Genomic DNA, 25,898 nt, shown 5'->3' with positions numbered 1-25,898 from the left:
AGACCCTCAGCAGAAAACCCAGATGAAGTCATGACTCCCAACCCACTAAGAGATAAGAAATCTGTAATGTTTTAAGCAAACACTAAGTTTGTACTAATGTGTTATGTAGCAAGAGAAATGAAGATACACACTAAAGGAAAACAGCCTAGACCTCTTTGCCTTCATACACATTTTCTCTCTACAACCCAGTTTTACCATCTGTCCCTTCTTCCCAGCAGGCAACTCCCAGAACTCTCTAAACACAGTTCAAATGAACACATTTGGCAATGATAATCCCCTTGAGATGTGCCCCTCTCCATTATAAACCTTATTCTTTGAAGCACAACTCAAGAATTGCATCCTCTGTGAACTCTTCTCCAATTTGCAGGGTCCAAGCTGCTTTAAAAGCAGTCTACTTCTACCTTCAATACAGTTAGTTATATGAATACCATGTATAAGGAACTGCCAATTTCAAACTTCTCAATCCAATTCTAGCATCAGAAATGTGGTCACTAAATTAAGATTCCCCCTCCCTGTCACCTGTAAAGTTGTTAAAGGCAGGAATGTCTAGACCCCAACAATGCAGTGATTCTAACGTGGTGGTTCTCAACTGGAAGGCAATTTTGCTTCCCAGGACATTTGGCAATGTCTGGAGATATTTCTGGCTGTCATACTGTTAGCATCTAGTGGATAAATGCCAACGATGCCGTTAAACATCCTACAATGCAGAGAACAGCACCCATGACAAAGAACTTTACCCCCCACAAAGGTCAATATCACTGACGCCAAGGTTGAGAAACCCAGCTGTGATGCTATGAAGCCACTAAATTTGTGGTCATTTCCAACGCCCTTGGAAGAGTTTCACTGATACTAAAACTAAACTATACAATTTTGCTACAAAAATCTATGCTCAAATCTTCTCAGGTACTACTAAACAAATTTAACTCCTAGTATGTTTACTGAAATTTTAATATACCCTAAGGAAAATCAAAGCCTGAACAAAGGCAAGTCTATCCCATCAAGCTCGATCTGAAGCCTATCCACCGTTCTTCATCTGGCTACCTCCTACTGATTCTTCAAAATCCAGCTCAAAATGGTCAGTTCTTCCAGGAAACCCCCCTGACGAATCCCATAGACCAGGTTAGCTGCTCCCTTCTCTGCAGTCCCATTGCACTGCACTTTGTCACTACTTCCACCAAATAATTAATCTAGCACATTGTTAATAGAAGATATTATGTGTTTGTTGAATTTATTCACTGAACAAATATTGATTGAAGTCTACCATGTGCAAGGCACTATTCTAGATGCAAAGAGTACAGCAGAAAACAAAGCAGAAAGTCCTGGCCTCGTGGAGTTCACATTCTAATGGGGAGACAGACAAAACAGAGAAGTAAATTATACAGGAGATTAGAAGTGCAATGGAAAAAGACAGCACAAGGAAGAGAGATGGGCATGCCAAGTGCTGAGCCACGGCTGCAACTGTAAATAAGGCAGTCAAGGAATGTTTTACCCAGAACCTGACGTTTGAGTTAACATCTGAAGGAGATAAGAGAACAAGTCATGTACACTTCTGAAGGGAAGTGCATTGCCCAGTGAGGGTAGCATGCCTAGCGCTGCTGAAGTAGCAAGGAGCTCATCAAGGAAGCAAGCAGCAGAGGATGAGGTCTGGAAGAGTGGAGCAAACATGCAGAGCCTTACAAGCTATTCTAAGGACTCTCCTTTTACTCCAAGTAAAATGGAGAACCACCAGAGGATTGTGATATGATCTAACTCCCATTTAAAAAGGATCTCTCTGGCTGCTATGTTAAAGTCTGAAGGAATGAATAAATGAATGAACAAACTAATCACACTGTTTTTTTTTTTTAAATAATTATTTATTTATATGTTGGTTTTCTTGTCTAAACACTAAGCTCCTTAAGGACACTGTCTTATTCATCACTGTGCTGCCAGATTCTAGTAGAATGTGGCTGGCATCCAATAAGAGCTCAGCGTGGAATCAACAGATGAACAAATGGATCTTTCTTGTTCCCAAAGGGTTGTGCCATGATTTTCCAAAAAAGGACCCTTATCCATAGTGCTGGTTCAGTATGTAAGTATCCCACTACAGCCTAAGATTTTTCTTTTATTGTCTCCTTGATGTTTGCAGTTTACTTAAACAGAAGAATTCAAGAGAGTTATGTTTGCACTTACCTGGCTCTCAGGCTAACCACATCATCAATTAATGGAAGCAACACAGTTTACTCCAAGCACCACTCAGGAAACCTGAATTCCAATTCCCTAATTACCAGGGATCTAATTACATGGCCTTGGACAAGTCACTTCTTTAAGCCTCTTTAAACCTGTTTTACATATCAGTCCATTTCTGCATCTGTTACATGGGGAGTCTGAACTTTAAGAAGTGACTTCCAGCTGTCAAATTCTATTCCAAGCACATTCAAGAAGGAGGAGGTATGGTTGGGAGTGTACCCTAGAGTCCAACTAAAAAGTTTTGTGTTTTTGCTTCGAAGGAAAAAAGAAATCTATTGCGGATTTTACTTATATCACTGTGCCATGGTTCAGACTAAGCATAGAAGTTCAAGGAATTTCCTTTGACAAAGATTTGAATAGTATCAACATGTTGGCAGAAACCCATTACAAAACTGAGTGGGCTGAATGGGCTTGACTGAGTTGAATGGGCATTATGGCCACCTGGTTTTTTTAATGCTATTATATATAGAAAATGGTTTCTAGAACTGTAACAGTAAACACATCTGGAATTTCTCGTTGTCTCTAGCTTGCCTCAGGACTAACAATGGAATGACTTCAAGTGAGTCAGGTATCCCTGACTCTGTATCCTCAGCAGGGAAATATCCATAATCTATGTCCTCTCTACTTCATAGGAATACTTAGAAAAAGAATATTTACAAACTCATTCAACTTCTAATGAATGAAAGACAGCAATGAGATCGTCTAAACTGTCAGATAATCTCTAAACTATTTTTATGTGATTTTGAAAGGTGCTTTGTACTTTCACTTGAATGGAGCTTTCATAACCTCAGTAAATGATAATTGCTATTATTGTTATTAACAAAACTACACTAACTGCCAGCCATTTTGTTTACAACCTTCTACTCTACATTTTTTATTTTCCTTTCTAAACCATCACTACATGAATCAAAATGAGGATAGGGCAGCAGGACTGGCTTCATTCTGCCTATGATGTTCTACAGTCAGAGGAGAAATGTTTCACAAAATACAATTTAAGTATTATAATCAATTCTCTGGATTCCAGAAGGTTGCTTATTTATTTAGCAAGCTCTCACACATCACTTCCAAAATTGTGAGGTAGATTCTATTATTATTTATGTCTTACAAATCAGTAAACTGAGGCATAGACTTACTCAAGGTCACAAAATTAGTAAAAGGTGGAGCCAGGATAAAGTATGTAACCTGACTCCAGAATTCCTGCTCCACACAATTACTATACGCTGCCTTAAATTTCCAATGTAAGCCCATTTCATCACACTCCTCTTAATCCTCTTCTCTCACTAATCTAAATATGGGTATAAGCAAACTTCCCTGTTCATTCAACAAGCAGAAATACCTCCTCCATGCTGGCAGTGAGGAGTATAAAGTAGTAAGTCTTATTCCCTATCCCCAGCAGGCAAGCAAGGGAGTCAAGAAAAGGAGATTAAATACATAAACGGTCACAGTAAAGACTTCACTCATAAGTGGAATTTAAGAAACAAAACATGAACATAGGGAAAGGGAAGGAAAAACAAAATAAGATGAAAACAGAGAGGGAGGCAAACCATAAGAGACTCTGAACTATCAGGAACGAACTGAGAGTTGCTGGAGGGGAGGTGGGTGACGGGATGGGGGTAACTGGGTGACGGGCATTAAGGAAGGCACATGATGTAATAACCACTGAATGTTGTAGGCAACTGATGAATCACTGAATTCTACCTCTGAAACTAATAATACAGTATATGTTAATTAAACTGAATTTAAATAAAAAATTTTTAAAAAATAAAGAGTGAGAACAATGCTAGAGGATTCTGTAACAAAGTACTATGGAAACACAAAGGAAAAATCTCTAAATAAAACCAGATATTCAGACAAGGCTTCACAGAGATGAATGACTAAGATCAGGATAATGCAAAGTAATTACTTCCAACTTAGTCTCCTTAAGAAAAATGGGGTGAGGGGGAGGGCTGGAAATTAAGTAATCTATAATGCTGCCTCCTTGATCAAAAATGTTAAAAATAAAATTTGCTCCAGATCTGTCTACGGACTTCAGATTAACTTTGGGCCATGCCTGGGTTACTACAAAAGCAGGATGAAGATAACTAACTTTTGAGGCTGGGGAAGCACAGAGAATCAGGTACGTTGACAAAGAGTATGTAGGAGAGACAAAGAGCAAGCAATCAAGCATCAGACTGCTTGGGTTCAAATCTGAACTTAGCTAATCACTCACTGCAGGACCTAGGCAAAGTAACAATTTCAGTGCCTCTGTTTACACATCTGTAAACAGCAATAATTCTGGTGTCTATCTCAAAGGATTGTTGGGAGGACTTAATGAATTCTCATGTTATGTTCATATAACAGTGTCTGGCCCATGGTGAACCACATCCAAACGTCTACAATTACTACTGCAATTACTCCTCGCTCTAAGATGAATATTCAAAGATGAGAAGCTGGATGGCTGGAAGAGTCATCAAAGAGACAAGCTCATCTCTTGCAAGTAGAAGAGACAACATGAGATAAGGCATTAAAACAAGAAACAGCAGAATGTGTATTCAGTAGCTAAGACTACACAGAGTTCAAAGTTGCTGGTTAGATGAGCACTTCGTGTGCTCATCTGACTGATCTGGCAGGGGCACAGATTAATCTGATGGACAAGACACAAGATTAGTTATGAAGCTGTGACTACAGCTCAGGGAAAGATGATGAAATCTGAAGTAAGGCAGCGACATATAGGTCAAAATTTTTAGGAAATAGGTAAGAAATATGAAGAAAATAAAACTGCCAGAACTGGGTGACTGGATGTGGACAGCGAAGGAGAAGGGGAAACTCTCTGGCCTACATGAGAGCCAACAAATGAAACTGTAAACTCAAAAGTAGGAACAGCTTAACAGGTAGAGGGAAAATGAGGAATTATTCAAACGCAGTGAACCTGCGATATCTATGGAGTACCCAAACAGATTCATCATGATGTAAACCTGACAGCCCAGGAATGAGGTCTGAATGAGTTCGGGAGACTACAACATATAAGTGACACACAAAGGATATGCAAATCTGAAGCCTAAGAGAAAGATCTGAGCAAATTTGGAAGATATCAACATATATATGACAGATGAAGCTGTAGATGGGAATAAACTTACCCAGGGAAAACATATAAGGAAAGAAGAGCAGTAACTTAGAAACAAAATTCAAGGAATACCAAGCGTCAAAGGACGGGGCAAGAAAAAGAAATCCTAGAAGCTGTGAAAAACAAGATAATCTTTCCCTAGATTCTAAAGTTAGGAACCATGCTGTGGAAATTCACAAATTCCTAGGCAGTTACTTTCTTCACTGGCCTTTCCCTCTCCCCACCATTATCTAATAAGAAGTTCCAAACACTGAACTGGGAAGTCCTTGAGAGGAAAAGACGAAAAGCCTTATTTGGTTTCCTGTCACTAATGTCTAATATAAGGAGAATAAACCTTGTGGAAAAAGGAAAATGGAATATTTCCCATTTATCAAGATAAAGGGCTCATGAAACTCCTAGAGCCTAAGGGAGATTCCACCCCAAACCAGAGCAACAAAGCCTGAAGAGAGTAGAAGCAAAAAGGGGACCGGTTTTATACACCGCTGGTGAGAACGCAAAATAGTGCAGCCACTTTTGAAAATGGTTGGAAGTTCTTTATAAAATGTTAAGCAGAGTTACCACATGACCCAGCAATCCATTCCAAAAGAGGAGAAAACATAGGCTCACACAAAAACTTGCACAGGAATGTTCACAGCAGTATTATTCACAATAGCCAAGTGGGGAAAAAACGTATTTTCATCAACTCGTGAATGGATAAGCAAAATGTGGTATATCTCCACACAATGGAATATTATCCAGCCATAAAAAGGAATGAAGTACTGATACATGTTACAACATATTTGAACACTGAAAATATTATGCTAAGTAAAAGAAGCCAAACACAAAAGGCCACATAATGTATGACTCCATTCATATAAAAGGTTCACTGAAAGTAGATTAATGGTTGCCAGGGGCTGTGGGAGGGAGGAATGAGGAGCAACTACTTGTGGGTATGGGGCTTCCTTTTGGGTGATAAAAATGTTCTCAAATTATATAGTGATGATGGTTATACAACCTTGTGAATATAAAATTGTACACTTTAAAGGGGGAAATTTTACAGCATTAAGACTTATACCCTAATTTTAAAAAGGGGGGCGGTGTAGAAACACAGGAAGGCTAGAATCCATGCTGCATCCCCGATTTCTTCTCCTTCAGGAGAATCTAACATTATGATGCCAACAAATCACTTAAATGAACAGTGGTGGAAGCTGCAACCATGAAATTTTTTAAACACTTCACAATATAGGTTGATTATACCAAAGAGAGATGCAATTCCTCACGCAAAAATGGGAGCTTCCAAATCTTTTCCTGAAGAAAAGGAGGAGAACTTTCACATATGTTAGTGAACTTGTATGGAGGTAACTAATCTACATTTCTAGTTGAGGAAGATTAAATCCTAGTCCCAGAAATCCCAGCAGAATCTTGGGACTTTGCTGAAACATTCAGGTGCGTTCATAGCTTCTCCTACCAAAGCACCAGGCGCTTTAATCCACAGTAGAGCTGGGCAGGAGAAGCCACAGTTAACATTAACAATACAATGCCTCTGTCGGTGACTGGTCCTTGGGGACTACTTCTCTTCTCTTTGGAATAAACAAACAGAAGGGGATAAAACCAGAAAGGCAATATTGCCTGGTAGAAAACACAAGGCTCCGCAGAGCTACCGCGTGCTCCCAATGTCACCACCCAGTAACCCAGCAACAGAAAACTGGGAAAATCGCAGTTTCTCTGGACCTCCGTAAGATATTATCGCATACCCCACAAAGCAGCGGTCACAATACAGGAACCAAAAGTGAGACTCAAATATGAGTATTCTTCCCAATTCACCTCAAAGAAAACTAGTTGGTAGTACTGTACGTGTTTTGGTCATACTGAAAAAGAAGTCTCATGACCTCTTCTCTCTGATGTACTAAAGTACATTTAAGTGTGAGAATGTCACACTGAAAATTGTAAAGCAATTATAATGTCCAAATTAGAATCCTTGACTCCTTTCTTTCTGTGAAACCTATAGCCATGTAATTAATCCTATGCACCCTCCTCTTGCTTTAGATTTCATTCCCTTTTCTTTATCTCCAGAACCCAAGCCACCATCTCTCACCTAACTCGTTTCCTAACTTGTCTTTAAAATCCTTTGGTTCCTTCCCAAACTGTAATAAAACCGAACCTTGCCTACATCTGCAGCTCCACCTTCTACTCACCCTCTACTACTTTTGACTCCAGCCAACCTCAGTTTCAGTTTTTTTCAAGCTTTTGAACAGCTCTGCCTAGAGCAGTTTTCTCCATCCTTCTACTGGCTCAGTTTGCTCCCTCCCCCTTCAGATCCCAACTCACCCCAGGAAGGGCTGACCTTATCAAGGTCAGAGTAGATACTCCTCCACACTCGCCTCCACTCCCATTACTAAACACTTCTCGAACTAGTCTGTACTAGACTGCAGGTCGCATGAGAGCAGAGTCAGTGTCTAGGGTTTTGATTGCTCAATACCCAGACATATGCCTAGTGCCTCGCGGATAGTCAGCATATAATGACCAATACGTGAATGATTACAATTAAGCAAAATCTTCACTTGCTAAAAGATTTCACATGATATTTTCTTCATATACAAATATTTTAAAATATTTCTTCATTGTAAAGAACATTATCAACAAATGCAATTCTTCCTAACAATTGCACAGAAAAGGGACTTAAGTACACATGCACTTTCCACAACGGCTCTCATTGTGATTATATCAAAAGGAGCTAAAACTACTACCACAGTGGGAATGGAGCTCCTAACATGCACTCCTAAAACTCTGAATCTCCTTAACTGGAAAGATCAGAAAAGCTACACGAAACACAAATTATAAGCATTCCAGTCAAAGCGTGTACACTGGAGTGGAAATACACGAAAATCATCATGTTGCTGGCCCCATTCCCTGCTCCCACAAAAAAAGTTTGGACACACTTAATAGAAATGCCCCTTACTCCACACAGTTCACCGAGTGAAGGGTACTGTGAAATACTTCAAATTCCAGAAGCACTCAGGACTGCAAAGGCCGTGAGAAGAGAATGTTCCAAGCACAGACTAAAGGACAGAAGAAACAAATGAGATAAACCTTGATGCATGATGGCTATCTAAGGAAGTCTAAACACAAGACTGAATACGTTTGTTCCAAAGTCATTAACCAAGCTTCAGTTTTGAAACATGTTCAAAATACTTAACATATTTTATAAGTCTCCAGTGTAAGTGACAGACGTTTGTTATTCAAGATAACTAAATAATTGCCTTCGTCTAGTTTAGGATTAATAAATCTCTATCGCATTTCAAACTTAGGTTTTGTATTTGGATTTTTTTGTATAACAACAATTTTATTTCTTATTATGTATTTGTTGCCTATGCAAACAAGCATACAGATTCTACCAACTCAAGAATTTTTATTATCGTTTTGGGGATGGGACCACACTTCTAATTCTGTTCACATTTTAACTCAGCAACTTTAATCCAGTGATCAAAGCTTCATTAGTTTCTCAGGTAAACTGAATTGCCCCACATCAGGAACTTAAGCAAATAAATAAGTACAAAAAAGGCAGAGATTATAAATTAGGGCAGACAAATCTGTATCTAGCCCCACGCCGGTAAAGAGCATTCTATCAATATAGTGAAATGCTAATCTCCTAATTAACAACCTAATTAGGTAATTATGGCTTTGCAGAGGGATGCCGAAATGAAATATGACAACATGGTCACCTCTTTATATGGCACCTGTGGGCCTTTTCAGCTGTCACTGCATAGAGTGCAATATCAATTTGAACAGATGACAAAGTGCTGTCATTTTTCATTCTGATAATATACAGAATGCTTTGGACAGAAGCAGTTTACAAAAAGAAACATCTTGCCTGGTATTTTCCTAATTTAAATATGCTCAAATACATCGTTAAAATTTCTGCATGTTTTTTATATCGTATATAGGAGAATTACCATTTACAACAACAACAACCCTAACTGGCCATCTTGCTGATATGTACATGCTGAAACTACCGCAATTTCAATTATGAAACAATGAGAAAAGCACCAATTCATCATGACAGTCTAATATTCATACTTTTTAAAATACTGTTAGCATAAAAATTAAAACCTAAATTTTGACCTTTTCTCAGAAAAACTGAGACAGAAAATCACACTTATAATTTCCCATACCAAAGAGCATTTTCCAATATATAAGCATTCAAGTCACATAAAAGCTCCATATACCAATGTCCAACCTCACAGAGACAGGAGTGTACTCTGAAAGACATCTGTCACAAAGCTACCACTCTCACACTGGCCACTAAAGAGGACACTGGTACCACCAACACAAATACAACTCTTCTTCCATGATACTGGTTTTTCTTTTTTTTGTTTCTAAGATCTTATTTATTTATTTGACAGAGAGAAACACAGCGAGAGAGGGAACACAAGCAGGGGGAGTGGGAGAGGAAGCAGCAGCCTTCCCACTAAGCAGGAAGCAGGATGTGGAGCTTAATCCCAGGACCCCAAGATCATGACCTGAGCCCAAGGCAGAGGCTTAACCAACTGAGCCACCCAGGCGCCCCTCCATGATATTGTCTTAAAGAGAATTTTGGGCAAAGAGAGAAAGGCTAACCTGGGTACCTCAACATCATTTATGTCAACATACATGAAACCATATTCTATTTTTTTTTTTTAAGATTTTATTTATTTATGTGAGAGAGAGAAAGAGAGAGTGCACGCGTGCATAAGCAGGGGAGCGGGGCAGAGGTTTGCTGGGAGGGAGGTGGGCAGGGGGAAGGGTTAAATGGTTAAATGGGTGATGGGGATTAAGGAGGGCACTTTCTGGTGAGCCCCAGATTTCAAATATAAGTGATGAATCACAAATTCACCTGAAACTAACATTACACTCTATGTTAACTAACTGAATTTAAATAAAAACTTGAAAATTTTTTCTAAAAATGGAATCACAAGCTCAAAAGACTTGCATGACTTAGTTTTTAAGGCTTGGATAAATACTGAGAAGGTGCTCTCCAGAAAATTTTCACCAATTCTATTCCCACTAGCAATATATTTGTAACCAATCACCACCAATCTCTGCTAGCAATAACTATTATGGTTAGGGTTTTATTAAATCTTTAAAACTTTGTATTATAAGATTATACCTGTAACCAAACACTTACACAATATAATCAGTAACAAGTTTAAAGGAGTAAGAAGAGCCATAGTTGATGACCGTCCTAAAACAAGGGCCAGCAACCAAATCTAAAACAGCATGAAATAGTGACAAAACCACCACTGCGTTCACAGTAAAATGAAACAAAACACTTCCAAAGGTTTGAATCCGAGCTTTGTCATTATCAGCTCTCCCTCGTCAATCACTTTACTTCAAGCTTCCATTTCAGCATTTGTTAAGATGGAGACAAGGAGAGTACCACAGCCCTTGTTTTTAACAACTTCAAAGGGCAGTCATGGCACACCAAAAAAAAGGTTATATAAGCAATTGGAAGTCCTTATTGTTATTACCAGATCAATTCATTTAACCTAAACAGATGACTTCATTCAACCCTCCTTACACCAAAAAGAAGCATATGGAAACGCCTCAACAGTGCACTCTTGGTAGGCACACTAATTCACAGAGCACAACTAGAAATGAACAAGACATGACATCCAGACATGAAAATGAGGGTCTCACTTCTTCACGACCACTCCGCAGAGTCATTTCTCATCACATTATACTGTCTCTAAATGCATTATGTCCCTGCACGCTGGTACCTGCACCTCTCCAGAAGCATCATTAGTACCAGGTACTCACATAAGTGGTTTCTGAGCCCCAGATAAGACTGGCAATGCTGGCCTCAGTTCGCAGACTGTCCAGCTCACACAGTTAATAACAGAGCCAGCATTCCAATCCAGGTGTCTGGGACTCTAAAGCCCCACCTCACATGGCTTCAAGATTCAACCTCAGGTCTTCTTCATTAGTCTCCTTTACATCAGCAACTATGGACGCTCAGATTTAAAATACACTGTCTTTGTTTTTTTTTTTTTAAGATTTATTTATTTATTTGACAGACAGAGATCACAAGAAGGCAGAGAGGCAGGCAGGGCGGGGGGGAGAAGCAGGCTCCCTGCTGAGCAGAGAGCCCGATGTGGGACTTGATCCCAGGACTCTGGGATCATGACCTGAGCTGGAGGCAGTGGCTTAACCCACTGAGCCACCCAGGTGCCCCAAAAATACACTGTTTTTTTAAAAAATTGCTTTAGAAAGAAAATTAGTCCTTCCAACAATTTTCTACCATTTTCTCTATTAAAGAGTACTTAGTTATAATATAGTACCTTAAGCTAAATCCACAGGGAGCTAAAAATGTTATTTTTTTTAAGTTTTACATATTCAGTCCATTTTATCTGTATCAATAAAAGCATAAAATAAAAATATACCCAAACTTATAAAAATATACTCAAGTATAGGATATGAAAATCTAACAACGCATATATTTAGGAGTAAATGTGACATGACTCTATTTCACAGGTGATTACTATAATCTAATTCCAATAGTCATTTTAGTACCTTCTTGCTGTTCCCAGATTTTAAGTTTTGTCGTTTAAGTGGTTTCTCCCATTTTTCTCACTTTCAATTACTTAAAACTGTTTTCTTCTTTGGGTCCAAATTTTGTTTCTTCTATTAAATCTATTTCCTCTGTATATCTAGATTGCTTCCAACTAGAGATAATAAATTTTGAGTGGCTGGTCAGGATTTATTTTCTTCATTTTATATTCTACGCTATTTCCTTATACAATAGAGTATGAATGAAAACCAGCATGTCAAAGAACAATATTTCTTCAATTCTCACCTTGTGGAGGCTGGGTATTAAAATAAAAATAAACCCTTGGGCTGGGAACTCCCTGACCATATTTCTCTCACTATGCTAGGTGTCTCTATGCCCCCTTTCAATCTTGTATATATAAAGTCAACAAACCACTGTATGCATTTGGGAAGCACCTGGCCTATCAAGGTCCTTTCCCAGAATTAGTGATGAACACAGACCAGAGGGAAGAGCTGAGGAGTAGCTCCCTACCTGCCATCATGAAAGAAAGAGCAGCATTTTAGATATGAACCATTCTCCCCTGGGGTCTGCCGATAATCACTTGTGTGACTTTAAGAGTGTCATTTAGAACCAGAAAGCTTGGCATCCTGCAAAGACCTTAGCAGGACTTGAGTTGAGCTCCTCATGATTATCCAGATGGGAAAAACATTCAAGGATTTGTAAATGACCAAAATCAAAAGGCTGTTAGTGGCATACTGAATTCAGAATTCGAGTCCCTCTCAATCCGGTGCACTTTCTACTAAACTGTCATTCACTGGGCACCAGTTTCTTCATCTCAAGAATTTATAATTACTTTCCTTGTTCATTCACTTCATGTACTACAAAGAGGACCAAAAGACAAGAATCTGGTAGCATTTAAAGTGCTAATAACAGGGCACCTGGGTGGCTCAGTGGGTTAAGCCGCTGCCTTCGGCTCAGGTCATGGTCTCAGGGTCCTGGGATCGAGTCCCGCATCGGGCTCCCTGCTCAGCAAGGAGCCTGCTTCCCTCTCTCTCTCTCTGCCTGCCTCTCTGCCTACTTGTGATCTCTGTCTGTCAAATAAATAAAAAAAAAAAATAAAAAATTTAAAAAAAAAAAAAAATAAATAAAGTGCTAATAACAGGGGTGTCTGCGTGGCTCAGTGGGTTAAAGCCTCTGCCTTCAGCTCAGGTCATGATCCCAGGGTCCTGGGATCGAGCCCCACATCGGGTTCTCTGCTCAGTAGTGAGCCTACTTCCCCCCCCCCTCTCTCTCTGCCTGCTTATGATCTCTGTCTGTCAAATAAATAAGTAAAATCTGTAAAAAAAAAAAAAAAAGTGCTAAGAACACAAATCAAAAGTATTACAAGGTCATCTCCTCATCTAAATCCTATCCCTCCTGAAAATTAGCCTCATGATATAACAAAAGTATTCACTCCGTCACTTCCCCAAACACAATCAGTATGTTAATTACAATATACCCTACTCTGGCAATTTACCAGTAGACTTCTGATTAATAATCATTACATGTGTTGTACCTCCTGTTCTGAACAGTGCGTACCAAAATTTCAGTCATCAGGTAGATGAGAGTTCATAATCAGGCAGCCTGGACTGTACATAGAACGCAGATGTGCTTTGGTCTATATGGCAGTTTTTTAAATGGCAAATTTTAAAATTAAATTCATTAAAATCCAGATTTTAAGCAACTCTTGAATGCCCCTCAAGAATATTATCCTCTCCCGGCCAAAAAAAGAATATTATCCCTCATTGGGATTGAAATTAAAAATATTTTAAATAAAATACAAATAAAAAACCAAAAGAATAGCATCCCTCAGAAGATCCAGGGACACCAGACCCCTTCCTCAGAGAGCAATAAGCAACTGGAGCTGAGCAGCAACTGTTACCTTCAGACTGGTCCTATGACAGCCAGTTCACCGAGGTCTGTCCTACTCTTTTATCATGGGCACTTGAGCTAGAAGACCCTGAGGTACATGCTCAAAAGAGAACTAATAAATACTTGTTTATTCTTCTTTAGCCTATTTTTTCTGGTGTTATCACTCACTAGCTATGTGAGTTGGGTAATATATTTAACCACTAAGTCTCAGGTTGCTCATGTGTTCCGTGGGGGTAACACCACCTATCTCACAGAACCACAAAGACTGAAGGAAGTAAGATGCACAAAAACATTTAAAGATGACTAAATATATACGTGCTCAATTGTTTTAAATTTAGCACAAGCTGAAATGTGCTAACTGTGGAGTCAAAACTTCTCTAAAACCTCAAACTCCCAGAAAACACAAGGTCAGGGCACCTCCCCTGGGGGGAAAAATGCAATGTGACAGAATTCCTAGTCATATAATTTGGCATCTATTGCTGTGTCCTTAACAATAAGGCCGATATATCAGAATAAGAGATTTCCAGCAAATCCTCTCCCCTGAAATACATACATACAAATCCACTGACCTGCAGATTTCTAGTCTTCAGTTATGAGTCAACAAATAAAACAACTCCTCCACTGCACCAAAAACTATATATATATATTTACCGTGATAGATAAGGCCACGAGCTTAGCAGCGGCCGCATTCCCTCCTCATTATCCCTGCGGTCTAGCATAGTGAAGCACACCCAAGCTACTCCGACGCTATGGCTCAAGGGCTAGCATCTCTCAAGTCTATTCAGACAGTCCCCATCCACCCATCCACACCACAGTGAGTACAAACACCAAAGTCTAGCAGATAATCCCTTCTACTCACAGCTCCAACCGCTGCATACACTCAGGGAACTTCTTTAACTTCTCTGCGTTCTAGTTTCCTCGTCTGTAGAAACAGGATGCTAACAACACCTTTCTGTATGGGAATGAGACAACGCATTTAACACCATGCTAGCAGACAGTAAGTGCTCATTAGCTACCATTACCAGTGTTCCCGCCTGTGTGCTCTACAGTACCCTGTGGAGACGGCTGCCATGGTACTTTCCTACAGTTTACCTGCGCATACTTACATCTCCCCCACTGGAATGTCAACCACCTCAGGGTGGGTGCTGGTTTTATGCCTTTTTACATCTCCAGGGTCTTAACACTTTCCCTGGCACTGCTGAATGAATCAGAGATCGTCAGAGCATTTATTAACTGGAAAAATTATGAGCAGAAACTGGACTTTACCTCTCTTGACTGACGCTAAAGCCCTCACTGACTCTGACTCCTATAGACCCTCCAATTTACCTCCCAGTATCCCCACTATAAGAAGCAACGGCTTGCTTTACTCAGTCTGGTCTACTTGCCACTCTAAAACCATCATAGACATTGCATCTTTGCATCTTACAACTATCATTTCAGGGGACCTTAACCATGTATCAAGCCCTTTATCCACATTAGCTCATTAAATACTCACTACATTCCATGAGATATTATCCCTCTAACCCAACCCATACTTGAGGAAAATAATGACTGGAATTAAGAAACTTTCCAAAAGTCAAGAAGTAAGAGGAGGGACAAGGAACTGAATCCAGAGTCCATGTTACTCTCTATAGGTCTTCCATGCTCCTATTCAAAGTTGAACTGACCCACCTACCACTTTCTGACCTTGAAAGATCATAGTCTTTTCTACATTTAAAGGGCTATCTGTACCACTGACTTTGACATTCATAGTTTTTCTCGTTTATAGTTCTTCTGTATGTAGTTTCATATAATGTTACAGTGTGTGAAAGAGGGCAAAGCATATAACGAAAAAAAGCACAGATGCAGGCATGAGACAGACCTGGGTTTGAATCCTACCTCTGTCTCATACCAGATGTAAAATTTACCCTGACTCTTCCATTTGAGGTCCTACTTACCTAGAGTAAAAGATCAGGTAGGGAATTAAGGAAGGGGGCTTTTTCAAGCATAGCTGGAGCTAGATCAAGAGGTATACAATGTGAGTACTGTCTGGCATCACAGTAATTAAAAGTAGATATGAGCACAACGCTAAATGACAAAGGGGCCACTAGCATACCTCAGAAGCTCCGGCAAACTTGGAAGTGTGTAAACTGAAAAAGATGAACACAATAATCAACACTTCATCAAGAACTCTTTCAGCATTTACTAAGCACCTTGTGTGGGGTCACAAAATGAGGAATAAAAAAACGGTGCTAGCTTTTCCTCTTGTACTAGGCTTTTAAAGTAATAATCCTCCCCCTCTGCTTCTGAAAAATAGAATGAGAATGCTGACTTTGTTTTAACTGATGTGTGTTAAGACCTGTCTCCATCTGTTTAACCTGGGGAAGTTTTTAACTTTGCTGGTTTTGGTTTATAACGTGATGCTTTGCGCAGGGCCATGTACCCTAACGGGCTTCAAGAATTACTTGCATGCATTCCAAATAAAATTTTAACCAATTTGTTGACTCCAAAAGGAGTCAACTTTTGGGTCTTCAGTTAAAGTAATAATCTTGTTTAAACTACTTTTTTTTTTTTTTTAAGCCTTCACCAGATTTAGAAAACTCCTTGCCATTCTCATAAAAAGCTGAATCCAAGTTCCAGCAGCACTCCAGCTAGAAAAAAGTTTTGCGAGGCTGCTTACTCCTTTGGGACAGCTGGGGAGAAGAGCTAAGGAAACGGGGACCACAAAGACAATGCTTTAAAAACAATTTGCATGTTATGAAGATTAGGACATCTACATTTGCCGAGTGGTAGGGTCAGAAACTGCCGGAGCCAACCCTCCCCCCACCCAGCACGACCCAGTCCACTGGCTTCTCCTCCCCCAGTCACACAACCCAGCTGTCAGGCTCCCTCCAGTTCTGGAAAGACGAGGAAACGGATGCTCAATGGAGACAAGGGCCAGGCAGGCTACCCCCCCGGGGCAGCGCCCAGAGCGGAGGAGTGAGCAGGGTTGGGATCCTCGGGTGGGCTGACGGGACGGTGTGCGAGGGAGCTAGCGGCTGGGGCAACCTTTACCTGAAGCTGCTGCCACACTACGGGCCGGGTCGGCTCCGGGACACGCTCCTGAGGGAAGGGCCCGGCTTCCCCGCGCCTCCCGGCCCCTGACCCGAGCTCCGAACTCTGGGAATCCTCGGGAACTGGCGCTCCTCCCCGCCGGCTCAACTGCCTCTCTCCCGGCTCGCCCTCATGCCCCCACTGCTCGCTGCCGCCGTCCGGCCAAGCGGCAGCCCTGTTACCGTGAGCCGCTACGACCCGGAACCGCACCTCGCGCACCGGAAGTCCCTGACCGGGAAGAAGCCGTTGGCTGGGGATGTAGTGCGCAAGCCCCAGAGCAGAGAGCAAGGAGCCAAGCCCTCCCGGGGGGCGGGGCCGAGCGGGAGGCCGTACGCATGCGCTGCACTTCTGCGGTCCGGTTAAGGCCTGAGTCACAGATTGCTAGCTGGGAATGTGACGGACGTGTCAACCCGTGTATTTGCGTCGCATAGAAATCAACATTAGCGTTCTCCTTCAAATCTCCATCTCCTTTCTCTATGGAAGAAAGTTCTCAATTCATCCAGAAATGAGTGACGAGACAGCTTTACGTCTGGGTCGCAAAAACTTGGGTTCTAATGCCAAACATAAGTGGTTGTGTAGCTTCGGAAATGACCCTTCTCTCTTGACTCGGTTTTCTCATCCATACAGTAGTTCCAGTTCTAGAGTATTCCTGTGAAAATGGAATGGGATGATGCTTGTAAAGCACTTCGCACAGTGCCTGATGCATAAATACCCAGTAAATATTAGTTATTACCCTTGTTACCTTAAAATGGAAACAACTGCCTTCCACAAGAACTGCAGGAAATTGTGTGTCAACTATACTTCAAAAAAAAATAGGTGAAAAAAAAATTTTTCTTTAAAGAACTGAAGGGAGGTTTCCGTAAGATAAGAGGACTTGCACAGAAAAGGAGCTCACTGTTGACGGTCTCTCTCCTGACAGAACCGGGGGAAGACACCGTGAAGGGGAAGGGACGACTCAAGTAGTGCAGTGATAGGATCTCTCTCCTGAGAGAGAGCCCAGAAAACTTCTAAAAAATGCACCTTAGCAAAAGGAAAACAAACAAGGCCGAAGTTCAACCCTGGCGCATCATTACACAATATTAAAGTCACCAAAAAACACACCATGTATCCTCCCCCTTGTTTTCAAATATGTGACTGATCTCTTAGCTCATACATGGGAAAAAAAGAACCTTGACACCCAAATGCTTTCTTGCACACACAACACCACAGTTCCACTGGGGACCTGTTGGAGGTGCTCTGCTAAACCAAAGTGTGTAAACAAGGTTTGAAAATCCTATTTTCTAAGGTCACCAGGCTAGCTCTTCCCTCCCAAATATTAATCTTCATTTTCACTTTCCTCTTGAACTCCAGTCTGAAGCAGAGCTGCTGTTTGTCCCTCCGACATATAAAACTTGAACTATCTAAAACTGAAATCAGCTGGACCCTCTAAGCTTGTACAGGTTGTAAGGAACTGTACCTTTCACTAGTTTTGTGACCTCATACTTCAAGTAGCCCCTATAAGTTTCCTTCTCTGTAAAATGGGAATGACAAGTCCTAACTAACCTCACTGAGTTGTCATGAGGATTAAATGAGTTCATACATACAACTTGCATAGAAAAGAGCCTGGCACATAGCTGACCTTTACATAATATGCTTACATTATTACTACACCTCGGTCAGTGAACAGATACTGATCAAGTGCATATGTATTAAGCTTATCCTGGGCACTGGAGATTCAGTGGTGAAAAAAACAGACAGGGACTCTGCCCTCATGAAACGTATAGTCAAGTTTGATTGAATTTGAATTAGTGGGCAAGTTGGAATACAGGGAAATATGAAAAGATTTCAAGGACAATGTTGGACACTCCATTGAGAATGGAGACTCTGGATTTATGATGATACTAATATAACAGTTTGTGTGATTTTTCTAAAACTGCTCATTTCAAAGGTCAAGATACAGGTACAGAAAGAGTAAGCAATTGGCTTAATCCTAAGAAACAGTTTTACTGGTCAAGTGTGATGGGGTCAAGGAGCTTACGACCTTAGCTTTTTAGAGTACTTTTTATTGATTTATTTTTTAAGATTTTATTTATTTACTTGACAGAGAGAGATCACAAGTAGGCAGGGAGACAGGCAAAGAGAGAGGGGAGGAAACAGGCTCCCCACTGAGCAGAGAGCCCAATGCGGGCTCCATCCCAGGACCCTGGGATCATGACCGGGGCCAACGGCAAAGGCTTTAACCCACTGAGCCACCACCCAGGCACCACTTTAGAGTACTTTTTAAAGGGCCACAGAATGGACGCTGGCTAGGTGTATATAAGAGGATTCCAGAAAGGCTCATGTCACTAGCCTGTAAGTCCTAGAACATATGTGATAAAGTTCACCAGTGAAGTAAGGCAGGTTATTCTCAGAGATGATGTCTTTATAACCTCAGATAAAGAGCCATGTGACAGTGAGATCCTGACAGAAGTAGAATGGAGAGAAAAGTTATTGAAAGTGAGTTAGGGGGGCATCTGGGTGGCTCAGTGGGTTAAGGCCTCTGCTTTCCGCTCAGGTCATGATCCCAGGGTCCTGGGATCGAGCCCCGCATCGGGCTCTCTGCTCAGCAGGGAGCCTGCTTCCTCCTCTCTGCTTGCCTCTCTGCCTACTTGTGATCTCTCTCTGTCAAAAAAATAAATAAAATCTTAAAAAAAAAAAAAAGAAAGTGAGATAGGGGCACCTGGGTGGCTCAGTCAGTTAAGCACTGGGCTCTTGTTTTCAGCTTGGGTCATGATCTAGGGTTGTGAGACTGAGCCCCACATGAGGCTCCACGTTCAGTATGGAGTCTGCTTGGGAAAAATCCCCTCTGCCCCTCTCCTGGCTCTCTCTCTCTCTCTCTCTCAAATAAATGAATAAAATCTAAAACAAAAGAGAGAGAGAGAGACAGTCAAGGAACTGAGATACCATGAGGACCTCAAAGACTCCCAGGAAGATGGATAGACATAGGGTGAAAAGAAAACCAACTGGAACGGTGTTCGGAAGGTAGGCAGATGAGGACGAGAGTAGACAGACCAATTGCAAGGAGGAGACCATAGTAGAGGATGGAGGTTCATTTTCTTCTCATCTCCAGGACTAGAACAGGGGCAATGGACAAAGGTTCAAAGACACCCATTAGCTGTGTGCCTCCAGTAAGTTATTTGTTTTCTCTATATTTCAGTTCCTTTACCTACGTTGTTGTGAGGATTCAACGAGATACTGTGTGGAAACTGCTTAGAACATTGTCTGGCATACAGGAAGTGTTCTGTAAATGTCGGGGCTTATGGTCTAGTACACCAAGATCAGCAGCAAGAACCAGGGCCTTATGCATTTGCTTTCCACAATTCCTGCGCAAACTTCAGTTGCCCTATCCCTTTCTACTCAGTCAACTTTTCTTCATGCACCTCCTCCTCCTCTACTCCTCCTCTTCCTTCTTCCCCTCCTCCTTCTTCTTTTTTAATTTATTATTCCTTAAGATTTTATGGGTTGGTGGGCAGTTCTTCTGCCAGTCTTCCCTCTCAATCAATGGCAGCCAGACGGCTGGAAGTTCTAAGATGGCTAGAGAGGCCACCAGGGCACCTGGTGGCCTCTCTAGTGGCAATCTTAGGTTTCTATACAACATGTGGCAGTATTATAAAAGGATAAGCCCCAGTGTGCTTTTTAAAAATATATATATATTTATTTTTAGTGGGGAAGGAGCAGAGGGAGACAGAGTCCTGAGCAGACTCTATACTGAGTGCAGAGCCCAACACGGGGCTCAATCTCACTTAAATCTCAGTATCAGTTGAAGATCACCACTTGAGCCAAAACCAAGAGTCAGCTGCCCAACTGACTACACTATTCAGGTGCCCCAACCCCCAAGTGCTTTTAAAACGCGTGTGTGTGCATGGCATTGTAGCTAGTTCTAAGTATATTTCATTCATTCTTGAAGACCCAATTCATATACTGCTTCCTCCAGGAAGCTTTCCCAGAATACTTCTCCCTATTAGACCACATGAAGAGCTTCATTTTCTGTGTTCAACAATAATCACATTTTCTGTTCTTTGAACATATATCTGTCTCCTTCACAGGCCATAAGGAAAGGAACGTCTGTTATGTCTTTTGATACTAAAATCTTAAAACACCATAAATACTTGGTAAAACGTGTATTAAAGGAAAAGATGCTCAAAATGTGCACATGAATGAAGCAATTGGAAATCTTATTTTGTATAAGCAGAATTTACACACGGAAAATACCACTTAGCCAAGCCTATGACAACAAGCTGAGAGTAAAAATAATAGGATGAAAGTAACGCTCTTTCAAGCCCTGCCAGAGCTGTGGGAAAACAGAAGCACCTTCTAGTTTCTCTGCAAATGTGTGCTCTTAATATTTTATATATGTGAATATGTTTCCCTGCTATTTCCCCAATTTTGGTTTCCTCTCCTTTTGAAATAGATATTTTGTTTCCAGAGGGGAAAACATAGGCATTTACACTCCTATTGTACAAAGCAATTTCAGGACAACAGTAAATTAGTCAAATATCCATTCAAACTATTTTAAGGAAGCCCCCAGGAAGTACACAATCTCAGAGCAATATAGTATTTTTTCAAACTAAAATAACATTGAATGGGAAGAAATTTTTTTTTTTAAGATTTTATTTATTTATTTAACAGACAGAGATCACAAGTAGGCAGAGAGGCAGGCAGAGAGAGAGGAAGGGAAGCAGGCTCCCTGCTGAGCAGAGTCCAATGCGGGGCTTGATCCCAGGACCCTGAAGTCATGACCTGAGTGGAAGGCAGAGGCTTTAACCCACTGAGCCACCCACACTCCCCAAATGGGAAGACATTTTTTAAGCAAATGTATTGTTTCTAATAAGGTGAGTTTGGTGGGTGGTCGGGAAGCACAGCATTAACCAACCAGAAAATCTTAAACCAATGCTTTGGTTTATAGATCAGTTCTGGGGGCTCTGCAGAGATTTGCTGAGCTTTGTTCTAGTGTGTTTTGTACTGAATATTATTTCTGGTGAGGATCCCTTTTTAGATACTTGGGGTGAAAATGAAACATCTGGCTGGCATTAGATAGCATCTCTTTGGCTACATTTATATATAATTGGAGTCTTGTCCCCAAACCCAGGCCCTGTAACCAGCTGCTAATAGTATCTTTTCTTGCTCTAAAGGTTAGCTAGTACTGTGAGTGCCAACTCCTAAATTAATTGATGTTAACAGGACTTAGGATATAAAAAAAAGACTCGTATGTTTTGTCGAATGCAACTTCTAAGAATGCATAATTAACAGTGTCTCCATTAATATACAGTATGTTCAACAGTGAGACACCACTATCATAAATAAAGGTAGACATGGATAAATTTATAATTAAAAATGCATTAGAAATTACAAGCGTAATTTATTTACTAATGTGCACTGGAATAAATTTTATGTGTAATATTTTAAAACAGGGCATTAATAAATAATAGTGAACATAAAATGTTTTTGCAGCTAAAAATATTTCAATAAATATTAGTAAGTTAAATGTGCTGCAGAGTTATAATTGCTATGAAGTCAAGTTTATAGAATACAGTCACAATGTAGTCACAGTCACAATGTAGAGAACTGTTTCTTGGGTGTATTCAAAATATCAGAAACAAATGTCTTTCTTTGAAGCTGACAAGGAGGGTATTCAAAGTAGTGCCTGCAAATGTTTTAAAAATAAAAGCTTAGGACATCCAAATAGTGAATAACTATTGCTTGTGACAGCTAAGATCCTTCTGATCAATGCATTCAAACCTTTATCCACCTGTTTGTTTGATGTACACTAATTTGGAGCAATTTCTCCCACCGGAGAACCTATATACGTCTTTTTTGAAGCTTTCATTTAAAAATTGACCTTAGTTTGCACTGTGGTTTTGTTCTGTCAAGTGCAAACAATTCCTAGGTAGCAGGCACTGTTCCAAGTGCTCACACATTTTATTGACTCCATGCTCTTAACCACTTCACTCTACTGACGCTATTATTTTAATCTTATTTTATTTCACTTTCTGAGTGTTCACAACATGTGTTTTCGACGAGACTGTAAGTCTCACAATATACAGCAGTAATTGTTGGTTTGATGTCTCTGAAAAGACAGCTTATGTTTATGTGTAGAATGGTGGTGTGATTTTTTTCCCCCACGTTGGACCAGCATTGATTAATAGCAATGAATAATCCATCATTGGTTGCACCTTATTCTGTGCCTGGCACAGATATTCCTAATGCCTTTTTAATCCTCACAACAACCCAATAAATAAATAAATACTGTTATTATCCCCATTTAACAAATCAAATAACTGACCCTCAGAAACTTGAAATCACTTTCTTGAGATCATATAGCTAGTAATTGGCTGACTTGGAGGCCCCAAGTTCTGCACTTCCCCAGTAATAATCAGCCCCTGTTCCTAAAATAACCATGTCCTTTCTCAAAACCATGTTGCCTTCCACCATCTTATAATCCTTTTAGGTAGGTTCCTTCCCATTGATTGATAAGTCCCTTCTGTTCTTGTTTAAGATAATTCCCTCTTGTCCTGCCCTAAGCAGACAAGAACTGATGTTTAAAACACATGAGTGATATTTCCTTAGATATTTGAAGATGGTTATTTTGTCCACACCTTTCTTTTCTCCATGATATAGTATAAGAAACCTCAATTTCTTTAGTCTTCTCTCACATGGACTCTTTCTAAAGCATTCCACCCCCTGACCACATCCCTAGAGAGAGGTTTCAGATTTTCCTTATCTCAAGTCATCATCCTCACCTTCAATGAGCATTTATTAAGCACCTACCTGTGCAAGCGATCTGTGCTGGACTTATACAATCCAGGAAAACTAAAGTTGCCCTTGTACTAAGAAGATGTCTAGGTCTCCAAAGAGTGTTATTTTAAATCTTTCCTGTAACTCTATTATTTGCTCAGCTCCCCTGACTCCTTGAGAGCCAATCTTCTAAACTAGAAGGAACCTGGACAGAGACGTATTTCAGTCATCGTAGCATCCCTTGTGACTGGCACAGAAGGAACAAAATCGTTGATGCTCAGTAAATATTTATATGGCAGTGAATAAGGATTATCAGTCAATGATCTTACCTAGGCTAACACATTCCTCCACATATGTTGAGTGACCCCCCCCCAGAATACTTATCTCTGCATCAGTGATCCATGACAACTGTATTATGTACTCAATAATATTTTCTGAGAGGCATCTGGCTGGCTCAGTCAGTTAAGCGTCTGGCTCTGGATTTCTGCTCAGGTCATGATCTTGGGGTTGTGGGGTCCAGCCCTGCATGAGGTTTCTTGCTTAGTGGGGAGTCTGCTTCTCCCTCCCCCTCTCCCTCTGCCCCTCCTCGCATGTGTGCGAGAGAGAGAGAGAGAGAGAGAGCATGCATGTGCAAGGGGAGAGGGAGAGAGATAGGGACAAAGAGGATCCTCAAGCAGACTCCCCATTGAGCACAGAGCCCCACGAAGGCTGGATCCCAGGGCCCTGAGATCATGACCCCAGCCAAAGTCAGATACTTAACCAACTGAGCCATTCAGGCACCCTAGATAAATTAATCTAAAAAAAAAATTTTTTTTCCTGAATGAAAAATAAATGAGGTCAGCAATTGTTGAAAGAATATGTGAAAATTGTCACCCAAACGACTTTGAGCAAAAACAGTGCCTACAACAATGATGAAACAAAGGCAAGCTCAGAAGTAAAAACAACAAAAACAAAATAGAAAAGCAAACCAAAAAACAAGCTAAACAAACAAACAAACAAAACCCTGATAGCTTGAAAACTGAAACCAGCCCACACGGTCTTGGCCAGCTGAGGGCTTTTCTGCTTCTCCTGGAAAATTGGGAAAGATGTGGCAACTCCGGGTCCACAGCCCACTTGTCAGGAATCAGGTGAATAGTGGCTGCCTTCCTGCTGGGTACTGAGTGTGGTGAAGGCCACGTAGCAACCACCATTCATCAAGACTGTTGTGCTGTAGCTTGTTGTATTCATTGGCAAAACCTGCCTGGCCCTATGGTTCTTGAGGCTGAGTGCCTGGTTTAGCTTTAGGAAATCACCTAAGAACTGATTTCTGCTTTTATATATTGATATTGTATATAGCAGTATTGATTATGAGGGGAAAGAGTTAAGGGGCAAGTCTCATAACTTGCTTCATCTGGAGGAACTTGTTCTGTCTGATGGTGTGTACAGTTTCTAGCAAAATCTGGAGATGATGCTGGAGAAAGGTTTTAGGAAAGGGGTGGGTGGGCAGGAGGGCTATAAATCATTCATTTGTTTTTCCTGGTTTTTTTCTTTTTTTTTTGCCAAAATCTCAGCACAAAATGTTGAAAATGTTGTTTTGAATAGAATAAACTAATTCTAACTTCAGCTCAGCTGTGTGCCCCTGATGAAAAGAGTCAAATCACTTCTCTCTGCCTTGGTTTTCCCATTTAGGGGTGGAATTTATCACATCTACCCTGTAGGGTCATGTAACACCATTACATGGATTCTTAAATGTCCTACATATATAGGCTGCAAAAGTTGAATATTTTTTCCAGTAAAGTAAATAATAAATTTTTGAAATACATGTTTGTCCTTTGGACTCAATGATGGCAATTTTGAATTAATAATTTTCATTTTGAATAAAGTAAAAAGTCTATAGACATTTTTATTCTTCCTAGAAAAATAAATTTGCTGGCCATAAGAACACACCTAGTGCCAAGATGTTGGTTTTCTATACTATTTTTCAGGGAAAGGAACCAGGGCTCCTTGGAGAAATGACAGATTCGAGGGCTGGGGCAGAAAATAGCCGAGATGAACCTGAAGCATCATGTAGTACCAGAAAGTAAGAAAGTAGTTGAAAACAACAACAACTCTACTGATGGAAGTATCTCAAATGGAACACAGGAGCCAACTGAAAGCCAGTGATCAAAGCTGAAAAATTTGAGCAACAAAATAAATCAAGTATTACTGGATTATAACTCAAAGTGTAAAATAAATATCCATTACCTCAACCAAGTGATCAAAGATAGTATCAACAGTATTAAGTCATGTTGCAAGTACGTACTCTTGATATGATATGATGAAAATGACCCTTTACCTCAGGGGTCTACC

At 40.5% G+C, this 25,898-nt stretch overlaps 1 protein-coding gene across 17 annotated transcripts in view; it reads right to left on the bottom strand.

Moving 5' to 3' along the window:
- Window positions 1-17,049, bottom strand: part of MAPKAP1 (MAPK associated protein 1) — a 244,724-nt gene extending 227,675 nt beyond the window's left edge. For 3 of the 17 annotated variants that reach the window (XM_059142975.1, XM_059142973.1, XM_059142977.1), the window contains exon 1: window positions 16,779-17,047. Coding sequence is in view for 2 of the 17 variants with exons in the window: in XM_059142985.1 (XP_058998968.1) it covers window positions 14,605-14,621 (17 nt within the window). In the remaining 15 variants the exon portion in view is untranslated. Of the gene's footprint in view, window positions 1-14,604; window positions 14,698-15,840; window positions 15,875-16,778 lie in introns of those variants that run through there. The other 14 variants (XM_059142974.1, XM_059142978.1, XM_059142986.1 and 11 more) reach the window with 12 other exon arrangements.
- Between the last annotated feature and the right edge of the window lie 8,849 nt (window positions 17,050-25,898).

Source organism: Mustela lutreola, chromosome 12, assembly GCF_030435805.1.
Source record: "Mustela lutreola isolate mMusLut2 chromosome 12, mMusLut2.pri, whole genome shotgun sequence".
Taxonomy (NCBI): domain Eukaryota; kingdom Metazoa; phylum Chordata; class Mammalia; order Carnivora; family Mustelidae; genus Mustela; species Mustela lutreola.
The sequence above is the reverse complement of the archived record's forward strand: the minus strand, read 5'-3'. Positions and strand labels throughout refer to the sequence as shown.